Source organism: Lipophrys pholis (genome assembly GCF_963383615.2).
Source record: "Lipophrys pholis genome assembly, chromosome: 1".
NCBI classification, from domain to species: domain Eukaryota; kingdom Metazoa; phylum Chordata; class Actinopteri; order Blenniiformes; family Blenniidae; genus Lipophrys; species Lipophrys pholis.
The window spans coordinates 38,701,686-38,721,476 of record NC_137635.1 but is presented as its reverse complement, the minus strand read 5'-3'; the positions used below and the strand labels follow the sequence as shown (position 1 = coordinate 38,721,476).

Here is a 19,791-nt window from a genome sequence, read left to right as displayed (position 1 = left end):
TTTAGGACAAAATGTGTAACAGCAGACAGATAACACAGTACTCACAAGTTAAGTAAAAACTCAGCTCTTTTAAATAGATAAATCTGAATTTGAGTTTTCAAAAATAACTATATCTTTTTTATTGGTAGAACTTTTTTCTTTTTCTTTTTTTTTTATAAGAAGGCAAGTTTAATTAAAGACAGGGAAAACTGGTCCAGTGCACATAACAGTCACATGGAGGAGGAGGAGTCGGAGGGGTATTCAACCCCTCATAAATCAGTGATTTAAATAAATGGTTAAAGTGCAATAATGACAAACGGGGGGCACATTTATGAACGAGTGCAAAGGACCCATCAACAGCAAAAACACGCTGATTTCATATTGGAATTCATATAGGAAATAGAAAAAGCATGACGGTGCATAAATTCAACACTTTAAACAAACTGATACAGGGGCGCAGACAACAGAAGCAGGATGAGGAAATAGAGCAACGCTGCCAAACACACACACACACACACACACACACACACACACACACACACACACACACACACACACACACACACACACACACACACACACACACACACACACACACACACACACACACACACACACACACACACACACACACACACACCTAAAACTAAACAGTAACACATATCTGCTTTGTGGAGAGAAAAAGCTACCAACTCAAATATATTTGGTCCTACGAGGACATAAAGGCTCGATATGAGAGGCAATGAGGATGGTATGATGGCAACAACACAACTGTACAGATGTGACCTAAATACATTCTTGTTGCATCAACAATGCTGTTCTTGTGTACAGAGGCAGATCAATTGTCTGGAAAAATATATATATTTCAACTGCGCTGAGGTCACATCTTTGGGAGCAATCCAGGAGGGTTTCTACGGCACGCCATCTTTTTTTTCCTGCACGTCTACAAACAAACAAACAAACCAAAAAAAAATGCTTAAAAAGCAACATGGCACCATTACTGTGCCTTCTTTAAGGATCCTGCACGCTGGCTTCCTATAGCGCAAGAGTTCACTGTGTCTGTTTCACTTCTAAATCCATCACTGTAGTTTTGCATAGATACTAATACGCAAACTCTAATCACGTTCTGTACATGTAAAACACAAAACAAAACAAGCCTGTAAACATCTAGTTTATGACAAAGACCTCATTTATCCATTTAGGCCTGATAAATGAATATGAAAAATGATATGGTAGTAACAATGCAACAGCGATGTGTGTGTGTGCAAAAGCCCATCTACCTGTAAAACATTTAAAATGACTTGATCAACCCCTGTCATTTACAGAAGTCATCTTCGCACAGAAAAAACAAAACAAAACGTCAAGCTATTAAGGCAAAACAATATGCACAGTGATTTGTGATTTCATGCAAAACTAATGATTGGTGAAATCAAAATTCGGCATGTCTTAAAAAATAAATTAGGTTGTGACACAATGAGTCAGTGGCCTCGCTGGGCTTTCTACCACAGCTCGGCACAGAGGGACATCAAACGTGACACGCGCTTCCTCTGAGTCGCCAAGCTACTCCATGTTAACAGGTGTGTGACAGGCATACTGGAAATCAACAAAGGGTTTCTATGCAGACACTCTGAAGTCAGTCATTGATGGACAGTAGAGTCCAGGCTGTTCTTGATATTTTCATCAAGCTTCTTGAAATCAAAACCAAGCATCTGAAACACATTTTTTTCACTAAGCAGTGACAGAACCACGAATTCCTACCATACCGCATGTCATCATGTGTGATACGGAGGCTGGCAGCAGTCTTCAGAAACATCTGCATGCTTCCTCCTCCAGTGGTGTTTCTTTTAAAAGCTCTCTCCTGGGGTCGGGTGGAGTGGAGTAGGTGTTCTGCCCAGAAGACGCCTCGATGAGAACGCTTCCAGGTCTCTCCATCAAGGGTTTCTGGGGCAGACGGTTTCACACACCTGTGAACAAACGAGCGGGGCGCCAGTTACAGCCGGTCGAGGCGAAACGCGTCCTCCGTGGCCGGGTCGGCAAGGACCATGTCTGGGTCATTGAGCATGTGCAGGCCGTCGAGGGTCAGCGGGTCAATTTTCAGGTCGTCCAGAGGGAACTGGGAGTCCACGTCAAAGCTGATGTCTGTGGACAGAGGGCCTGTCAGCTCCTTGGGGAGGCTGGGCGGAGACTCGCCGCTCACTGGAAGAAAGCAGCAGACAAAGTAAAAGGGTAAGTGTCCACGTGTGAGGGAAGACTGAGTGAAATGAAACCAGAGTGTCACTATGCTCATTTATTACTTTTCTGCTTTTTTGGCGTTTCTGAGAGAAAAAAATATATAAAAGCCAAATTTCTGAACATCCCAGTCACCATTCAGGATGCATTTTTATACATTAAAAATAAAAATTAGCATCTCCATCTTGGGTGCATCACTCTACATGGCTATTAATTAGAATGGACTCCTATGTCCTTTATTCCCATTACGACAAGCACAAAAAACCTGCATAGACACTACTTTTTTACTGTGGTTCATATTACAAACATATACACCTTTAATTTATTTCATGCTTTTATCAAATTAATTTCTGCATTGTTTTCATGTGTCACTACATCGTTTGAGGTTTTCATGTTGTTTTTCTACACTGTCTCTGATTAAAGCTTGTGCCATGTGATAGAGAGGCGTATTTCCATTGTAGTTAGGGTTGGACTGTTGTGCCAAGTGACATCCATTTCCCCAGTTTTTATTTCTGTTCTTGCATAAATTTTAAGCTTTACTTCCGGTTCTTGTAACCACTGTACCCAGGTGGGTAGATGGATGGATGGATAGATGGATGGATGGATGGATGGATGGAGGGATGGATGGAACACTGTGTTTGCATGTCTGTCTCAGCAGTGCTTTCCCACTTTTCGCTTCTGTTTTTGATCTCTGCTTGTTTTAAATGGATTGTGTGTGTGACCTGAACTGGCTCCAGCTCCCCGGGGTCATAAGCTGAATATAAAGCAAGCATAAAAGATGGATGGAATGATTGACCAGGACTGGTGATGAACTTTAATCTGCGGATTCGACTCCAGTTCTCGGTGCTTCTTTAACTTGAGCCCCTGTTCAAGCTGAATATATTTCACCACGAGCTTTAGATGATAAAATATGACCCTGAGCTCTGTCTTAACAAGCTGCCTGGAGAAAACATGATACGTTAAAACAGCACCTGTGAGAATGATGTTGGGGATGTTGCCGTGGTTACTGTATCCCAGCTGCTGCGAGCCCTGGAGGTTGCAGTGGCCAGTCAATCCCATCATCAGAGCCTGGGAGTAGTTGAGGGTGGAGGTCTGGTTGTACAGGTTGTCAGTGCTGATGGGGGTCTCGATCATGTTGAACTGCTCCAACTGGTAATGGCAAGAGAAACAAACATGAGCTCATTTTCTTCTCCGAACTCGACCGCAAGCTGGGCGTTGAGCACGGTAAGCTGAAAACTGAATGTGAAGACTGTACCTGCTGCGAGAGAGCGCTGGCCTGGATTGACGGCAGCTGCTGGTCATAGAAGTCTGCAAACACACTGCCCAGTATGGAGTTATGCTGCAACAACACACAAGCCAGATCTGTTGATTTACACTCAGGTGCAGATTCGTAGTGCGGGCCAGCAACATGAAAAAGGCTACAGAAGTTAAACATTTAACATATAACACAGAATATGAAAAGACCACATTTAAAGCGGTTACAACCAGGAGCCTGAAATCCCCTTACGACATCGGGAGACGTTTCTATTCAGAGCTGAATGTCACAATTCACAGCTGGCAATAAGTGGCAGATCCAATAACTGTGTATGTTTTTCCAGAAAAGGTAGAGTACTGTGAAGAGATGAACGATCCTGTGATAACGGTATTGTCGTTTAAATGTGTGCTGCAGCATAACAAAAGAAGCAATAAATACAAATAGATTCAAGATGATTGTAATAAGTTTGACAGCCAATAATTAAACTAGAAACAAACAAACCAAAATAATAAATTTAAAGTCAAATTAAACATCTTGTGAGAAGAATGAATGTATAAGAGCATGTATCAAGTCCACAAGTCACATCTAAAAAGCCTCTTAGCGGCATAGCAAAACCTCTTTTTCACTCTCCGTGCAAATACTGAGGAAAATTTGATGTTTTTCTACATGAATTGGTCTTTAAATTTGATCTGCATCCAAGATGCTTGAATCAACAATTGTGATGTGCTTCATATAATAACACATAAAAGTCATGGAAAGTAGCTTTCAAATATCCGCTACTACTACTGCAGGAAGAATTAAACAACTCCTAAGTTGACGTCTCCAAAATGACTTAATTGAGTCAGAATGACGAAGCCTGAGGGTTTGGTTTGCTATTCACAAGATTCATCTGCAGGATTTTAGAAGATCGATGTAAAATTGATCAGGTCAAAATAAACGTGTAATTTAAGCAGAAATCTCTAAAGTAGAGACCCTGTCATGTGTCACAGTTCATCATTTTCTTTCTTAACCACACTTTGAGTTGTTAGGCATCTCCCTTTTTCTTACTCCCTATTTCTCACTGTGGAAAGTGCCTTGAGATGACAGACAAAACAGAATAGAAACACACTGATGTCCAAATCAGCGAGATAAAGATAAAGACAGCCTTATGGACACCTTACTTTGAAAAAGAAATGTGTTTCTCTCTTGTGCCTTTGGCCTTGGCATTTTAATTAACTCTAACCAAGTTGAATGTAACACACACACAAAATAAAAGGAAGATAATCCCCTTTGTGACATTATTCTCTCTGCTCTGAGTCATCCAGTGTAAGCTAATGCTCTTGAAGTTTCTCATTTGAATGTCCTCATTGAACCAGTGACAGAAAGTCTCCTATTTCATCGTGGCCTCTTAATCTATTAGTAATTGGATCATCTCCTCGGCCCGTGCTCCTCCTAGTTGGAAACCAAATTATCTGTGTGTGCTGCAGATGTCCCCACAGGGCAGAGCAGGATAACAGAGCGCACAGGCCTATCAGCTGCGGTTTAGCCTGTGGATAACCTCGGGACTACGGGCGAGCCACTTGAGCACAGGAAAATGGCGAGCTGGGTGAGCAAACAGTAGGCCAATGAGGAAAAAAAAAAAAAGAAGAAAAACACACCCGCAGCGTGTGTCATTGTCATCACTCACCGCGTTTCACTTACTGTGCATCTCATACATCCAGAGACACATGCAATCAAAGACGAGGCAAAAGCTGAATGAAAATGTCACGTATCGGACTTAGTTAGTAGAGACACTGTCTGTTTTCATTACATTCAAGGTTTAAGAGAGAAAATGTAATCAAATAACACTGGCAGAAGCAAATGATTAACAACTAACTCCCCTGAATGCTTATACTGACGCTGACACAGATTGACACCCCTGATCCATGTTTACCTTGGATGGGTTTATTTTTTCACAAAGCAGCACACTGCCAGCGAGGTTCCGCTCGGTGAAATCCAACCAAAACCATCAGCAGCTTCTCCCCAAAAAGAGATCAGCACCAGCCTTAACGCTCTCCCAGTCCCAGTGCCGATTTACACAAGAGATGTGACAAACAGTGAGTTAAAAAAAAGAAGAAAAAAGCAAACAACCAAAGTAAACTCGCTGTAGCAGGACTGGGGAGGAGAACAGTGGAGATGCAACTCAAATAGCACAAAAGCAGCAGAGAAAGGAGGGTCAGGAACACAGCTACATCACAACACATCAATGACACGGAGTGTTTACAGAGACTGGTGGTCAGATCTGGGCAAAACAACAACTAACCAGGCTTCCCTTTTGATAATGCAACAGCACTGTTAAATGAGTGGATTTGTTTGTTTCTGTGACTGCACTTCACAAAAATGATCTGCAACAAGTATTAGTGTGTATACGTGGACATTATGATCAGTAAATATTCTTTCCTTTTTGTTTTCTGACCGTGCTCATCATGCGTAAGGCATTTATTTCATACAGAGGTAAGAGACGGAGGATAAACGTGAATAACCACTATTGAAGAAATTAGCCTGTTTTGATTTAAAGCCATCCTCATGTGCTCGAAATTAAATTACATTTCCTTTCTTTCTTTTTGCCCAGATCTGCAAATATCAACAAAAAAAAAGCTGCTGTGTAGGGGAGGGCAGCCACTGGAATCCTACTCGGCACCACAGAGCTACGATGCAAGGGACGTTGACGCTTATACAAAATGAGCCGGCGGCTCATCAGTCCACACGCCCTTACTTGAGGCGAGCCTCCAGGTGAGAAGCCTTGATTGGAGACGGGAGAGGTCGGAGACTGATTGGCAGAGGATCCGACCCTACTGCGGTACTGTTGGAGGGAGGAAGCCTGATACAAGAGGATACACTTGAATTATTCACATTGGAGGATGCTCTTTTCTCCGTGCACTTGTCGTGTGTGAATCTCCCCGCGCTGCTCATTGCGGAGCTTCATTTATGGTGTCTGCCGTGCTTTACTGCTCGTTGACAGAAGCTTGCTGAAATATTAATGCACTGCCTCCGACTGTCATGACCATGCACACTTGTAGCCGAGGAAGGAATGAGCACCAGGCACCGCGTGTCACATCAAAGCATTAACAGTACTGAGAAAAGATGAGGGGGGGGGGATGAAAACTACAGGGGAGGGGATATAATCTGGAGAAGAAGAATACTGGCCACAATTACTAAGCAATTGAATATTGTAAAACTAGTAATGAGAGAGGGAATTTGTTCTGGTCTTTTATTTAGGATCTTCTTGGTATAGCCTTCAAGCAAAATCAAAATAATAATATTAACAAGTAGTCCAGAAATATAAGTGTATATAAATCAAGGTTGCATGAATCCTTCATAGGTCACTGAAATACGGGAAAATCAAAAGTTAAAAAGTTCAACCACAACATATTTACTGTTGTGGCTTTCTAAAGACACTAAAACAAGAATATGTTTTTATCCAATTTTTAACAGTTTGAGGCATACCTTTTATCAAAGAATAAAACTAGGGATATTAGGTGAACAAGTAATACGTCATGATGTTGTTGAGAATAACAATATGTTTGCAATAATGTCAAGCACTGCAGTAGTTGTTCTTCCACATCGCAGTGCTCCTTTTCTTTCCCATAGTTTACACCAGCTCAGCAGATTGTTGACTTTGGCCATATTGCCTTGATTTTTGTGTATTTGAGTCATTGGACAGATTTTAATGAGCATGATGTCACAGTAAAGGGTTAAAGCGAAAAAGCCTTAAACAGTCCAAACATGCAATTATCTTTGATGTGGGATAAGAAATAACGAATTGACAAAATCCTGAATGAAGCTATATTTTCTGCTCAGCCAAACTCGTTTCAAAACTGCCAAACAATAATAATATGGAGGCGTTTTTGGTCTTATTTGCGCAACCTGAGGCCCCTGCTGAGCTTCCTTCCAGTGTTTTCCTTGACCTGACACAGCACAGTGTTCAGCTGAGATGAAGAGAATGTAGGCCACTTCATTTCTGCAGTAATCCAAACACATTCCCACTGCAGCAGAAGCACAGCAGCCAGAGCCAAGATCTGAAGGACAGGCAGTGCTTCACAGTGTGACTCTTTCACGCTCTTCACATTTGCTTTTTACCAGATGTATAAATGAACTTTTTGTCTTAACTCTGATTAAACACAGACAGACACAGAAAGTTGCATCTAAGCAAAGTATTTTACTTTAGTGTGCCAGTGCACTCCCACAGAGTGAAACACACTTCTTAGAAATTTAGCAAAGCTGCACTGATGAGCAGATGGGAGTCAGACATAAGGTACACGGACCAAACATGGCCCACTGGAGGAAACAATTTGGACCTTCCACGGGCTGAAAACCAAAAAGGTTTCACTGCAATATCATTCCCAATAAATGTAATATCTACTCCTGAATTGTCCACGAGGGGACAAAACACAAATCCGAGATACAGAACAAACAGCAGAAGTGAGTTCGAAGTTTCAATTTCAAAATGTTCACAAGTTTTGTAAAGAGAAGAGTTCATAAATGTCAACATTTTTCAGAATGTACTTATATTTCTCTATGGAAAAGCTATTTACATGCTCTTATTAAATAAGTTATCAACGCTGGTTTAGCCTGCGTGTGTTCTGTTAAAATATTTAACTTTCTGTGTTCTGATCTTTATTGCAAGGAAAGAAAATTGAGAAACCTTCTGAATATAAGCTTTCAAAAAAAAAAGCAACATGTAGTAAGAGGTATTCCCTCATAATCAAGGTCATCTTCTATTCTGACCAAACACAACAGAGTATGAACCCGAGTCCTAGACAGTAAACCTGTATGGAAACAGCTCCACAGGAGCAAAATATTTAAGAGACACCAGCCAAGTACAACCAGTCAATGTTGTGTTGCAATCCCAACACGACTCTGAGGCACGCAGAAGTGATGCGGACTGCTCACCGTGTTCATGTCCATGCTCACGTTGGTCTGAGAAGACGTCTGGTTGTCTGTCGTTGAGCAGGAGTTCACAGAGGACGGCAGCTGGACCAGACCCGTCTGCTGCGAAACAAGCAGAGGAGTCAGAAATCATGAAGTGTTGTTGTTGTTGTTCAATCAAGAGTCATCACCGACTACAAGTATAATAAAAATAAGCATATTTTGGAAGGACTTCCTGAAGCGACAGGAGCGAAGAATCTGCTTGTATGTGAGTAACTGCGCGGCCACTCCGAGGGTTGAGGTGAAGATGGAGACATTTACAGATCCATGCAGGCACAGATTTCAGTATGCACTCACTAAACATCACCTGCACGGATGTAATTACACACACAAGTAAATGTGGGTGTGCATATATCAGAGTACGCGTGCACAAATCTCACTGCAGGCACACAAATAGCATACAAGTGTACACAAATCAAAACACCCACAACTCCCCATGCACAAGTTATTTGGCTCTACCGGCTCCATATAAAAAAAAAAAAAAAAAAAAATTATCTTGTAAAATAATTTAAACAAAAGGCAGCCACAGGTGCTCATTTTCAATGTCATGATATTGAAACAGCAAAGATGCATCAAAAGTAATTTGTAAACTCAAAATTTGATGACTCATTTCGTGTGAACCTTTTATCACTTTAAAGGTAGCGTTAAGCCAAACACAATATACTTAATCTGCTACCTTACAAACAATTCTAATGTTTCATCTGATATTGCCCTGCCGTTAAGTGCTCATAATGCAGCTGTTCAAAAAACGTGAATAGATAAGATAAAAAAAAAGGCAGAATCCCTATTTATTGGTGATCATCTCGACAAGGTGGCGAGCCGAGCTGCTGATCAGCTCTGTCTAAGGTGCTGTCCACAGGTCAGGTGTTGGAGCCTTTGTGTTTTTCTGTGCAGAAACTCACTTGCTGGTTTGGGTGTGTCTGACTTGTTGGCTGCTGGCTGAAGAAGGCATACTGGGACAGCTGCTGCTCAAGATTCATGGCGTTGATGGCCGCCTGGAGGGAGCACAGCAAGGTAAAAAGACAGCAAGCGTCAATATTTCATGCAAATGCATTTAATCATAATGTAATCGAGTGGTGAAACAATCATTGAAAGCATTGATTTCACACCAACGTAATAACAAAAACCTCTATTGTAACAAAACTTTATCTGCGGTATGGCAGGAACTGTCCAAATCAATAAAATCGATCAAGCCTAAAACATTGCGTACTGAGCCCAGTGCAGACAGAGCTGCAGTACCTGAGACAGAGTGAGAGGGGGAGATGTCGGGGAGAGCTGCAGGTTCTGGTGCTGGTGGGATTCTCCTGCATTCAAAATGAGAGGAACCATGTTGTCCTGTCCAGACTGAATCTCCATGGTTACTGTGGGCTGAGAGGTGTTGACTCCTACCCCGCACATGAAAACAGAACAAGGAAATAGTGTTCCTTAATCTCACCATACAAAATTGACACCTAATAATTGCCAAACAGAATAAAAAGCCAGTTATTTCCTGCCGCTGAGTCGACAAAGATCCTAATGCATGCGGATGAACGCCCGCAGCGTTTACCTTGCGTGTTGCCCAGAGGCTGTACACTGCTCGTGGAGCCAAACGAGGCGGCAGCTGCATCATCTGTGTCGAGCGGGGTGGGAAGTGGAGGAGGGAAATGGATGTTGGTTAAGTCAGGGAGAGAGCCGCCGGTGTTGTGGGCTGCTGGTTTCTGTGAAGCGGTCAACTGCTGGTCAGGAGACGGAAATATGCTGCAGAAAACAGAGAGGAGATGAGAACACTGCAGCCATGGCAAGTTTAATACATTCAGCACGGGGCGATTTATACAGATTAAGCATTTTTTCCAATACAAATAATTAGAACTTTATGCTTTTGGTCCCTCTCTCTTATTACTTTGGCAGAAACAGAAGAAACCCACTGGCTATCACCTGACAATGCAACATTTATATCTCCTCCCTTCATTGGTATGCACACTCTAATTTATAAAGATTACTTTGGTAGAATAATGAGAACAAAGTTGAGTCAAAGTCAGATGGCTTCAATGTAGAAGACTAGGTTTTATTTATGCCTGTTCCCTGCATGTGGGTAAATACATGCATAATCAAACTCATCACTCTCCTTTTAAAACCATTTCATTATGCTTATCATACGTCTCCACGCACAAGCTCCACAGATTTAAAAAGATACTCACTTGATCCCGGGAACTGGTTCGGAGCTTGAAATGTTCTGAAAGAAGAGATAATTGGAGCTGGAAGTCAAAACACCACCAAGAGTACGTCAGAAAACGCATTCATGTGAATATAAAAGCTTTTACCTTTTTGCAGTCCCAGTTCTGTTTTTGTCCATCTTCATCAACTTCCTGTTTAATTGTCTCAGACCCCGGCACGGTGAGTAAGAGAACTGAGAAATGTGGAAAACAGACACTCCTCAGGCTCTTTGACTTACAGATATTCATCTTATCTGAGCCTACAATAACTGAACTGAATGATGGACACATGCAGAACAAAGAACAACAAACTAAACAGAACAAGGCAGGAAGTGTCACATTTGCTAAGCTAAAATTACCATACAAAAATCCCCCAGGCGACACACAGAAACCAAACAGGACTCCTTCTGCAATCCAAATAGTCTGTTTTAAATCAGCAGTTATTTTAATGCACTCCAACTTCTTCCTTTTTTCTCTTCCGCCTTTAAAACTAGATTTGTACATTCCCGGCTTACACTGGAGGAAAATCGAACCACATCAAGAAAGTCAGACTTTAACCCATAATAAAATTTATGAAAAAAACCAACAAAAAACAAAAAGACCACAACAGAAAACGCAACCTGACTCATTTACAGCAGATCAAACAAACAGCTCACATTGTGCAGAAAGTGTAAACAAGGTCAGGCTTTTAATCTTCAACTCATAAGTCAAGCTTGTTTGACATATAACAGGTTGATGACCGTGCTGCAGTGGGTAATGGCAGCATGTCGGTCGAAGAAGTAGTCTGTATTAAAAACCTGACACTCGTGTAAAGATTGTGGAATCCTCCGTTACCTCGTTTTGGCTGGAGCTCCTGTGATCCTCCGGTGAAGGAGGCCTGCTGGGCAGGCGTTAGTGTGCTCTGATGTAGTGCTGAGTCAGAGTTTGTCCTGCAGCACAAGAAATAAACTATCACACAGTGAAGAAAACAGAAATAAATATGGCTTGCACCGAAAATCCATATCCTGTAACTTATTGTAGAGCGTGTAACAATAACAAGCAGTTAATAGAAATATTAGCAGTAACCGCAGTTTTAAAACAACGATGTGAACAGATTATTTAGACTCGTGGAGTATCGCCATTTGTCTACTAAAAAGAAAACTCTCATATTATACACATCATCTGACCTCAAATACAAATATCATAATTGATATTTGACACATAAACGTCGGATACAAAGCATAGAAATCATGAGATTAAGTCATTGTGGTTCATTTTCAGTTACATTTAAAAAAAGTGACAATACAGTGAGAGCACATGAGTTCAAGTGCAGACTTGAGATCTTCTCTTTGTATAGCTTGCATGTTCTCCCCGTGCATGTGTGGATTCTCTCCAGCGACTCTGGTTTTCTCCAACACGCCGAAAAGAAGCGTTTGTGGAAAAATCAGTGACTCGAAAATTGTCGATAAGTGTAAATTTTGTTCGTGTTGTTCAAGTTGTACGTGTTGTTCAAGAAGAAGTGTAAAGAATTGTTTAAACGTCATCATAAAAAAAAGAGTAAACACTGATAATGCCAGCCATGGCAGCCACAGGCGGTCTTACCTCCTCCAACTAGTATCAGGTGGCGGTGACAGATATACGGAGCCATATGGGCAGCTGTCAATGTGAATTCACAGGTTAAGAAAATACAGCTGCAGATGGAATATCTTGACACCTACAATGCAGTCTCCCCCATTTAATTTATGGAGATGGGAAGGTACAATATAAAAGAAAAAAAAAAAAAAAACATCACAGCTCTGCTCTGCTGGCACAATCACACCAGCATGTGACAGAGACGACACTAGGTTTTCTTTGCACTTCATTTTGCAATCCTCAAAGCCTCATTGTACAAATACCTGCTACCAAAGACACTTATGATTTGACTTCAATTATTTGCAGATGATGATATACAATCTTAACTCTTAAATGTTTTGCAGGATCATTCACATGTAGTATTTGATTTCCACCAGATCAAAAACTTTGCGTTGACCTGTTTCTCCTCTATTTTCAATTCCAGAAGTGCTTTAAATTGGTTGAACATTATTGTTCAGTTATTGTAAGTTTTCAGTGCGTCTTTTCCCCTCTCATTCTACCATTCCATGTTGATTATGTTTATGTGTCACATTTCCCTTGCTTTGATATGATCTCAAACATCACCAACACTCATTCATTCACACACATTCGTATGGATGATGACTGGCGGTTGACATGTAGTAAGTCTTAGTAGTAGTTAGTAGGTCTTGCCCTCCTTAAAGGGGAAGATTATCTGAGCACAGCTTCATTATGTGCATTTTCAGGGAACAGCTCAAATCTTTCGCCACACCTCTGATTTCTCCAGTTCTCTGTCATTTCTTTAATTGATTTGAATGAAATTAACTCTATTTTGATTTGATTTATATTGATTTTATGGCTGCAGAATGGTCAAAAAACGTGCAATGAGTGTTTTCGACCTTTTTACAAGATACTTTTAGCTCTCAATATCTGGCAGTTCTTCCAAATGTGTGACACACTGCGAAATCTCATCTGTGACTTTACAGTTGAACTGCAGCACTCCTGGGGAAAACCTAAAAATACAAGCATATGGGCACATTGATGTGTTTCTTCGCTTTCAGGCAGTTTCTGAAATATCCAGATATCATAAATGGTGAGACACATACTTGCTAAAACCTTCCAGGTAAGAAAAGTGAGGGTCAGAATCATATGGAAATCTCTAGGTACAATCTATACGTAGAAAAAAATTATAATTTGGTCAGATCATTTCCAGAAATACTTTAGAAATTTGGATTAAACACTAAATATGCTCTCCAAAAGCAGTCGATGTGAGTGCTGACAGCTGCTATGAGGCTCAGTAAACAACATGAGCCCATCATAGAGACCACAGGAACCTGAAGACAGGCCAAACAAACAGTTTAGACATTTCTTGGAGACGAGGAACGCCTGGAAATCTGAGAAACACCAGAGGGCCCGGGTGAACGCAGACGACCAAAAGAAATTTCTTTTCTTGATTAACATAAACCTCTCCACAACTTGTCAGATGACTTCAGATGTCACTGTCAAAAATGAGTATGGCATTATGACTGTAAAAACTGAGGGTTCTGATCCAGGGCAGGCCACACTCTCTGTGAGACATGCTGGATGTACAGGCATGTATGGCTGCCAACAGAAAAGGGTCAATATTGTTTAACCGCTCGTAGTAGAGGCAGCAAAATGCATTTGCAGGTGTGCCGAGTCGTACTCTCTGCTCCCATTCGCTAAAATGATCAGACAATTAATCACGGTGCAGATGTATGACGACCTAAACATACACTACATTGCCAAAAGCACTCGCTCAGTTCACCCTTTACAGCTCTAACTCCAAGAATTTCTAACTATACTTCTAGAAGGGCATTTGTGAAGTCAGACACTGATGTGGGACAAGGAGGCCTGGCTCGTAGTCTCCGCTCCCATTCATCCCAAAGGTGTTCCATCGGGTTTAGGTCAGGACTCTGTGCAGGCCAGTCAACACATGTTACCCATCACTGCTCTAAAGACACTAGAGCCACTTTGTATCCCCACAAGTGTTCACTAATATTGCTTATTTAGGCCTCATGTCAGCACTTTGTCGGAGTGGACAAACTGTGTTTCATTAACGTCTCCATGGTATTAATATTCATTTCGTTTCACCTTTGAGCAAAGGGAGAGCTGGTCATGCCAGGCTATTCACAGTTTAATTCCTCCCACACCCGTCTAATCAGCTCCATTAATTTGAGCCAGCTGTCAGGGAATATCTGACAGAGCCGTGATTTCAATCACATTCAGACCTTCAATAGAAAAAAACAACAATATGCCGGCGACGTGAAAGAGCCTCGCCTCAACCGACAAACAGGAGCAAGCATCGCAGGTGACAGACGGTGTTAAAGGATATTTGGCGTCCGTGTTTGTCAACGGAAAGGGGTTTCTGGTGGGGTGACGTTAAGCGGTTCCGGTCCCGGTAGACTCTGTCAACCAGCCCGTGGTGTCGTGTTGATCTGTTTGTGTCAAGGCCTGAATTCTGAAAAAAACAAAAAAAACAACCCACACACACACACAGAAAAACAAGCAAGCTTTGTAATGAACTTGTGGTATCGTGGACATTTTCCACTTTTCTTAAACTTTGAAGGCCTTAATTTCCAAAAAGCATGCCTCAGCTAAGGCAGACTGCACTCTAAAACTTGGCCATGTTACACTGTCCTTGGCCAGCAGAGAATAGAATAGAACAATCTTCAGAGCATGTACTGCAGGTAGGAGGGAAGAAAGCTGAAAATGAGTAAAAATTACAAAGGACTGCAGTAGATTTGAAAACACGAGTGCAACTCTGCGAGTGTCTATACAGGTATGTATGCATATATGCATGGACGTTTGCAAATATGCATGCATGTGTGTGTATATATGTATGCATGTATGTTGTCAAGCTTCTAACATCTCTAAAATGTATTTACAATGTATAGAAACCATTAATGCACAGGTGACAACCAAAGCTTGTCACATATAAAGAGCTCATGATGCTTCTTTTATTACATTTTGCACCTGGAGTTGTTTTCACCACATAGTATCAAAACAAATTATGAAATAATGAGCAGCTCTCATGCTGTGTCTACAGACCAACACCCATGTAATCAGAAAATATTATAACAGTTAACATCACCATGTGCAATATTAGCTAAGTGTGCTACTTCTCTTATATTCAATATGATAATATTGTGATCTATCTATCTATCTATGAAACCTGACTTAATATTTCATACAAAAATCCACTGTAACCTACATTCATTTTATATCATTCATTAACATGATGGTTCATTTTCAAGGCTGTCATTCAAAACTGACATGTTTGTCGAAATCCTTTCTCTGTCATTTGATTCAACCTTTTCAGGCTGCAGGTGAATTGAAAGTGTGCAGTGTGCCTGCACTTAATGTGTTTAGTAGCACGGAACTCTTTCACAGAAGAACTCACCCTTGATGCTGTGTGTTTGTTACAACTTAGCGCAGCTCCAACGGCAACATTAATATCTTGAGCGTACAATGTGTGGTGAAAATGGGGCAGAGCTCTGTGTAGGTGACCGCGGTACAACAAATGCAATGTAAAGTGGCTCGGCAGGTTTATTCTGAAGAAAGCTGCTTTAAGCCTTGCTTTGAATAAATAGCAAGCTTACAGGAGTGCCATAAATGTTTCACACAAAACTGGGCTACTTCTTTTGTATGAGATTTTTTTCTCTCTCCAGAAACAATACCACTGAGGCCAAGAAGCAATCAATCACACATGTATATAATGATCATACAGAGTACTTGAATTGTTATGTGCAAGATGACCCCCTCACCTGAAAAGGCACATCGATAGTGCCGTTTCCGATCTGATTAACATTTGGCAGAGATCCTCCGTAGTACTGCACTCGGTTCTGTCCCAGCTGCAAATACTTCGTCTTCTGTAGCTGTAGCTGCAAGTAAAACAGCATCGCGTCAGCGGGGAGGCGGCTCAAAGGTCAAAGGTCAATTGTCTCATGGGGAAATTGGCTCGCAGCCAATAAGAGGAGACACAGTTGAATTCACAATATGAGTTAGACACACAAACAAATGTGCCGGAACAAAAAGACTACAAACACATCCACATGAATAACCAGGTGCAGGTGCACCGAGCAAGAGAAATTCTAAATCCCCTCATCTGTATATGAATAACCACAACAAATTTAGTTCTCAACAACACGTCAGTAATCTGCTGTTCAGAAGAGAAAGAAACCTTGACTACCACCTGAAGGACGAGTCCCTGAGTTGGACTTCCTAACTGTCACTTTCATTGCACACACACGCACGCACGTGCGCACGCACGCACGCACACGCACACGCACGCACACACACGCACACACACACACACACACACACACACACTTGTCTCTTCAGCATCTTGTTTTAATCACTTTTAGAGGCTCTCTTTTATTCAGTATAATGTTGTTTTTTAATTGATGACACAGAGTTTTTTGCTGCTGTGTTTCAGTCTTTCACTTTTGAGTTCTTCCAAATGTTCTTAACATTCCTCTTTTACTCTTGCTGTATTTTAAATGTTTCTTGCACAGCTCTGCGTAAAAGACTGTCTTGGATATGTGGCTTTTTATTCTTATTCCCATACTTGAAGGTAAAACCAATTTTAGAAATCTACTGCAGCAAAAAACTATTCACAAAAAGTAAAAAAAAAAAAGAAAAAAAAAAAGATAATTCAATTATTTATCTATTGTAACAATGCTCCTCAGCAGCAAATATAAAAAAAAAAACCCTGATTGTTTCTCTTTTAAATTGTGCTACATCCATAAGGAATACGCATTTGTGGGATGAGCAGCAAAGCTAAGTGTGCGGCATGCGCCCATGAGATTTTGTCATTATCAAACAGCTTGTGCTCAACTCATTGCTCAAACTCTTATCAACTGTTTACGGAGCACCAAATGCTTCTATGGCTAAATACAACTCTGATTGACTTATAAAGCGTTGAGAACCCTCAGATAACCTGAAACAGGTTTACTCAGCGCATCTTAAGTCAATTCAAACTGTTTTTACATTTGTCTATTCCTGCACTAGCGTTCGGTTTGCTTTTTTAGTGTAATTTAAGTCTTTATTGTGTTTTAACCTTTATGATTAATCCATCTGCTTCGTACGTCTGTACATTGATCTATTTTAGTGAAATTCCAGGTTTTTGTTAAGGTTGGAAACATGACAATACAGAAACGAACATGTTTATGGGCACTATTGCACAATAAAACTATTTAAACTTGAAACCTTGAGCTTACGAAGAGTTTAAAGATATATTGAACATTAGACTGAGGTGAGTTGGAGATGATCTGAAACATATAATCAGTATATCCGTCAAAAAAAAGTACTCTTTATTTACCAAGCTTAAGTAAAAGCTGGAATTGCTGGAGCAAAGTTTACTGCAGGCTGCTACATGTACAGTAGAGATCACGCCAGTGCAGAGGCAGTTAAAAAACTGGTATGATTTTAGGGTGGAAACAAAGCACTTCCACCCAAAGACTAATCTAATACGATGTGGACAGGGCGTACATTTCTGATGTTATAACAGTGTTTATTTCAAAGTGACCTTCTGTTTTATTTCCCATTAGAGGGCCCATAGCCAGTCAATTAAATTCTCATGCAAACTCACTGCTGAAAAAGCAAAAAATCTAATTTTAACTATTTTTACGCCTGCATCAGGGCTGTGTTTTGACAAGCAACACTTCTTTCTTTAATCCTTTACAGCTACTCTGGTGCAAATGGTGAGTTATTGCAACTTAACCAGATCTGAAAGAAGCCAAGAGGCCAACTGAAAGCAAGTTTAACCACAACAAGACAGGTACAGAAACCACAGGAAGAGAACGTCAGACTGAAAGGTAAAGAGAGGCGGCAAGGCGAAGGAGGTGGAACTCTAAACCTCAGGCCTACTTCCCAGAGGTCTAACTTTGGATCAGAGCGCAGCTTCTTGACATTTGTCTTTGTGTTAATACAAATAAAATCCCACAACAAATGAGGCCACGGACCCTCTCTCAACTACATGAGAAATGCATCCCGGAATACACGTTTATAATTACATAGTATTAATTGTGACACAACTGATTCGTGAGTCGGGTTGCATGTAGAGCTGCAGCGATTCGCACAGTGACAGGAAATTAATTGCCATCTGTTTTAATAACTGATTGAGTGTTCAGGGGATTTATTTAAAAAGCAAACAAACGCATAAATATTCAGATTCCAGCTTCCTAAATGTGAATAGATTCAGATTTTTTATTTATTTTTTAATCCTTTGTGAAGATAAACTGCTCATCTCTTGGTTGTGGAGCCTTGGCCTTGACAACACGAGGTGTTACAGGTTGCAGACCTCGGTAATAGCCGGCCAACGTTTTTCACTACTTTCAAACAATTTAAAGACAAAACAACAAATCAAATATTTCAGAAATGTAATGATATGTAAACAATGATTAGTTTCACTCTCCATTGATTTTCTATGATCGCATAATTCTAACTAGTCGGGAGCCCCAACAAACAGCATGCAAGATGCAGTTTTCCACGAGAATTACGTATCCAGTTGATTGCAGGGCTAACACAAAGAGATACACAACCACCCACACACACACATCTCCACCTAATTCAGTGTCAGACATTTATTTAGCATGCATGTGGCTGGTGGGAGGAAGCTTCTTACAGCTTTAGATGGGAGTACCGGTACATTGAACGAATAAATTACAACAGCATTATGGTCTGAAGCAGCTGGTCAATTGGGCCTTTCTGTGCACGCATGTTCTCCCTGTGTCTGCATGCATTTTACAGGTAAACAGTCTACCCTCAATTAAAAGACATGTTTAATGGATTAATTGGTCCCACAATAAATATGACTAAGGTGCATGTGTGGGGACCAGTCTAATGTATACTAAGCCTCCTGCTCGCTGTCACCTGGGATCAACTTCAGTTCTTAGTGTGACGAAAAATAGATGGATGATTTGCAATTCTCATATCCTTAATGGCTATAAAGGAGGGAAAATAAATCCCAAACATCAAAGGAAGCTTTATAAATGAGTCATTTGTCACAGCAGAAATTGTGAATGGTAATATTAGACAAATTCCAGGTATTCGTAACAATAACAATGTTTTTGATCCAGCAGTACCGACAGTATGAATCACTACTCACAATGCAATCATTAATTTGGATTATTTTCACCTCTGCTTTTCCCTGTGTGACGTGTCAAAAAATGTTTTCATTGAAAAAGGTCAACAACAGAAGGGATTTGCCTTTTAGTGGGCAGCTGGCTGGGATGATTTCAATTTATCTTGGATTTATTGACACAAAGAGGAGATAAGCAGATTTAAGAGTAAAATTTCAAGTAATTGTGCAAAGTCTTTAAGAATTCCCCAACACAAAGAGATATTCTCTCCAATGTGATGCCGGATTGAGCTTTGACAAAACTTGATGTTTGGTGTGTCGTTCATGGCCGTGGCCCTTGATGCCTGACACCAGGAGTCCCGGTGAAGCCCAGCCTCTCTGGGATTTATGTTGGAGCTCCTGCTGCATGTGGCTTAAATTCCACATAATCTGTTGGCCTTCATCTTTGGGGTAAATGTCACTCGTGCACACAGGCCCGAGGACCTGTCAGACAAGTCGCCTGACCCCAAATCTCTCTC

The 19,791-nt window shown here is 40.9% G+C and overlaps 1 protein-coding gene across 3 annotated transcripts in view; it reads right to left on the bottom strand.

The window, feature by feature from the left end:
• Positions 1 to 154: 154 nt before the first annotated feature.
• The window catches only part of crtc1a (CREB regulated transcription coactivator 1a), a 20,419-nt gene continuing 782 nt past the window's right edge, over positions 155 to 19,791 (bottom strand). Inside the window, exons 2-15 of one of the 3 annotated variants that reach the window (XM_080463946.1) lie at positions 15,957 to 16,073; positions 14,525 to 14,650; positions 12,184 to 12,245; positions 11,437 to 11,531; positions 10,711 to 10,796; positions 10,588 to 10,622; positions 9,957 to 10,147; positions 9,650 to 9,795; positions 9,313 to 9,405; positions 8,375 to 8,473; positions 6,198 to 6,302; positions 3,464 to 3,547; positions 3,180 to 3,357; positions 155 to 2,175 (exon numbers count right to left, since the gene is read on the bottom strand). In XM_080463946.1, coding sequence (XP_080320072.1) covers positions 1,970 to 2,175; positions 3,180 to 3,357; positions 3,464 to 3,547; positions 6,198 to 6,302; positions 8,375 to 8,473; positions 9,313 to 9,405; positions 9,650 to 9,795; positions 9,957 to 10,147; positions 10,588 to 10,622; positions 10,711 to 10,796; positions 11,437 to 11,531; positions 12,184 to 12,245; positions 14,525 to 14,650; positions 15,957 to 16,073 — 1,623 coding nt within the window. In that variant the 3' untranslated portion in view covers positions 155 to 1,969. The remainder of the gene's footprint in view (positions 2,176 to 3,179; positions 3,358 to 3,463; positions 3,548 to 6,197; positions 6,303 to 8,374; positions 8,474 to 9,312; positions 9,406 to 9,649; positions 9,796 to 9,956; positions 10,148 to 10,587; positions 10,623 to 10,710; positions 10,797 to 11,436; positions 11,532 to 12,183; positions 12,246 to 14,524; positions 14,651 to 15,956; positions 16,074 to 19,791) is intronic. The other 2 variants (XM_080463947.1, XM_080463948.1) reach the window with 2 other exon arrangements.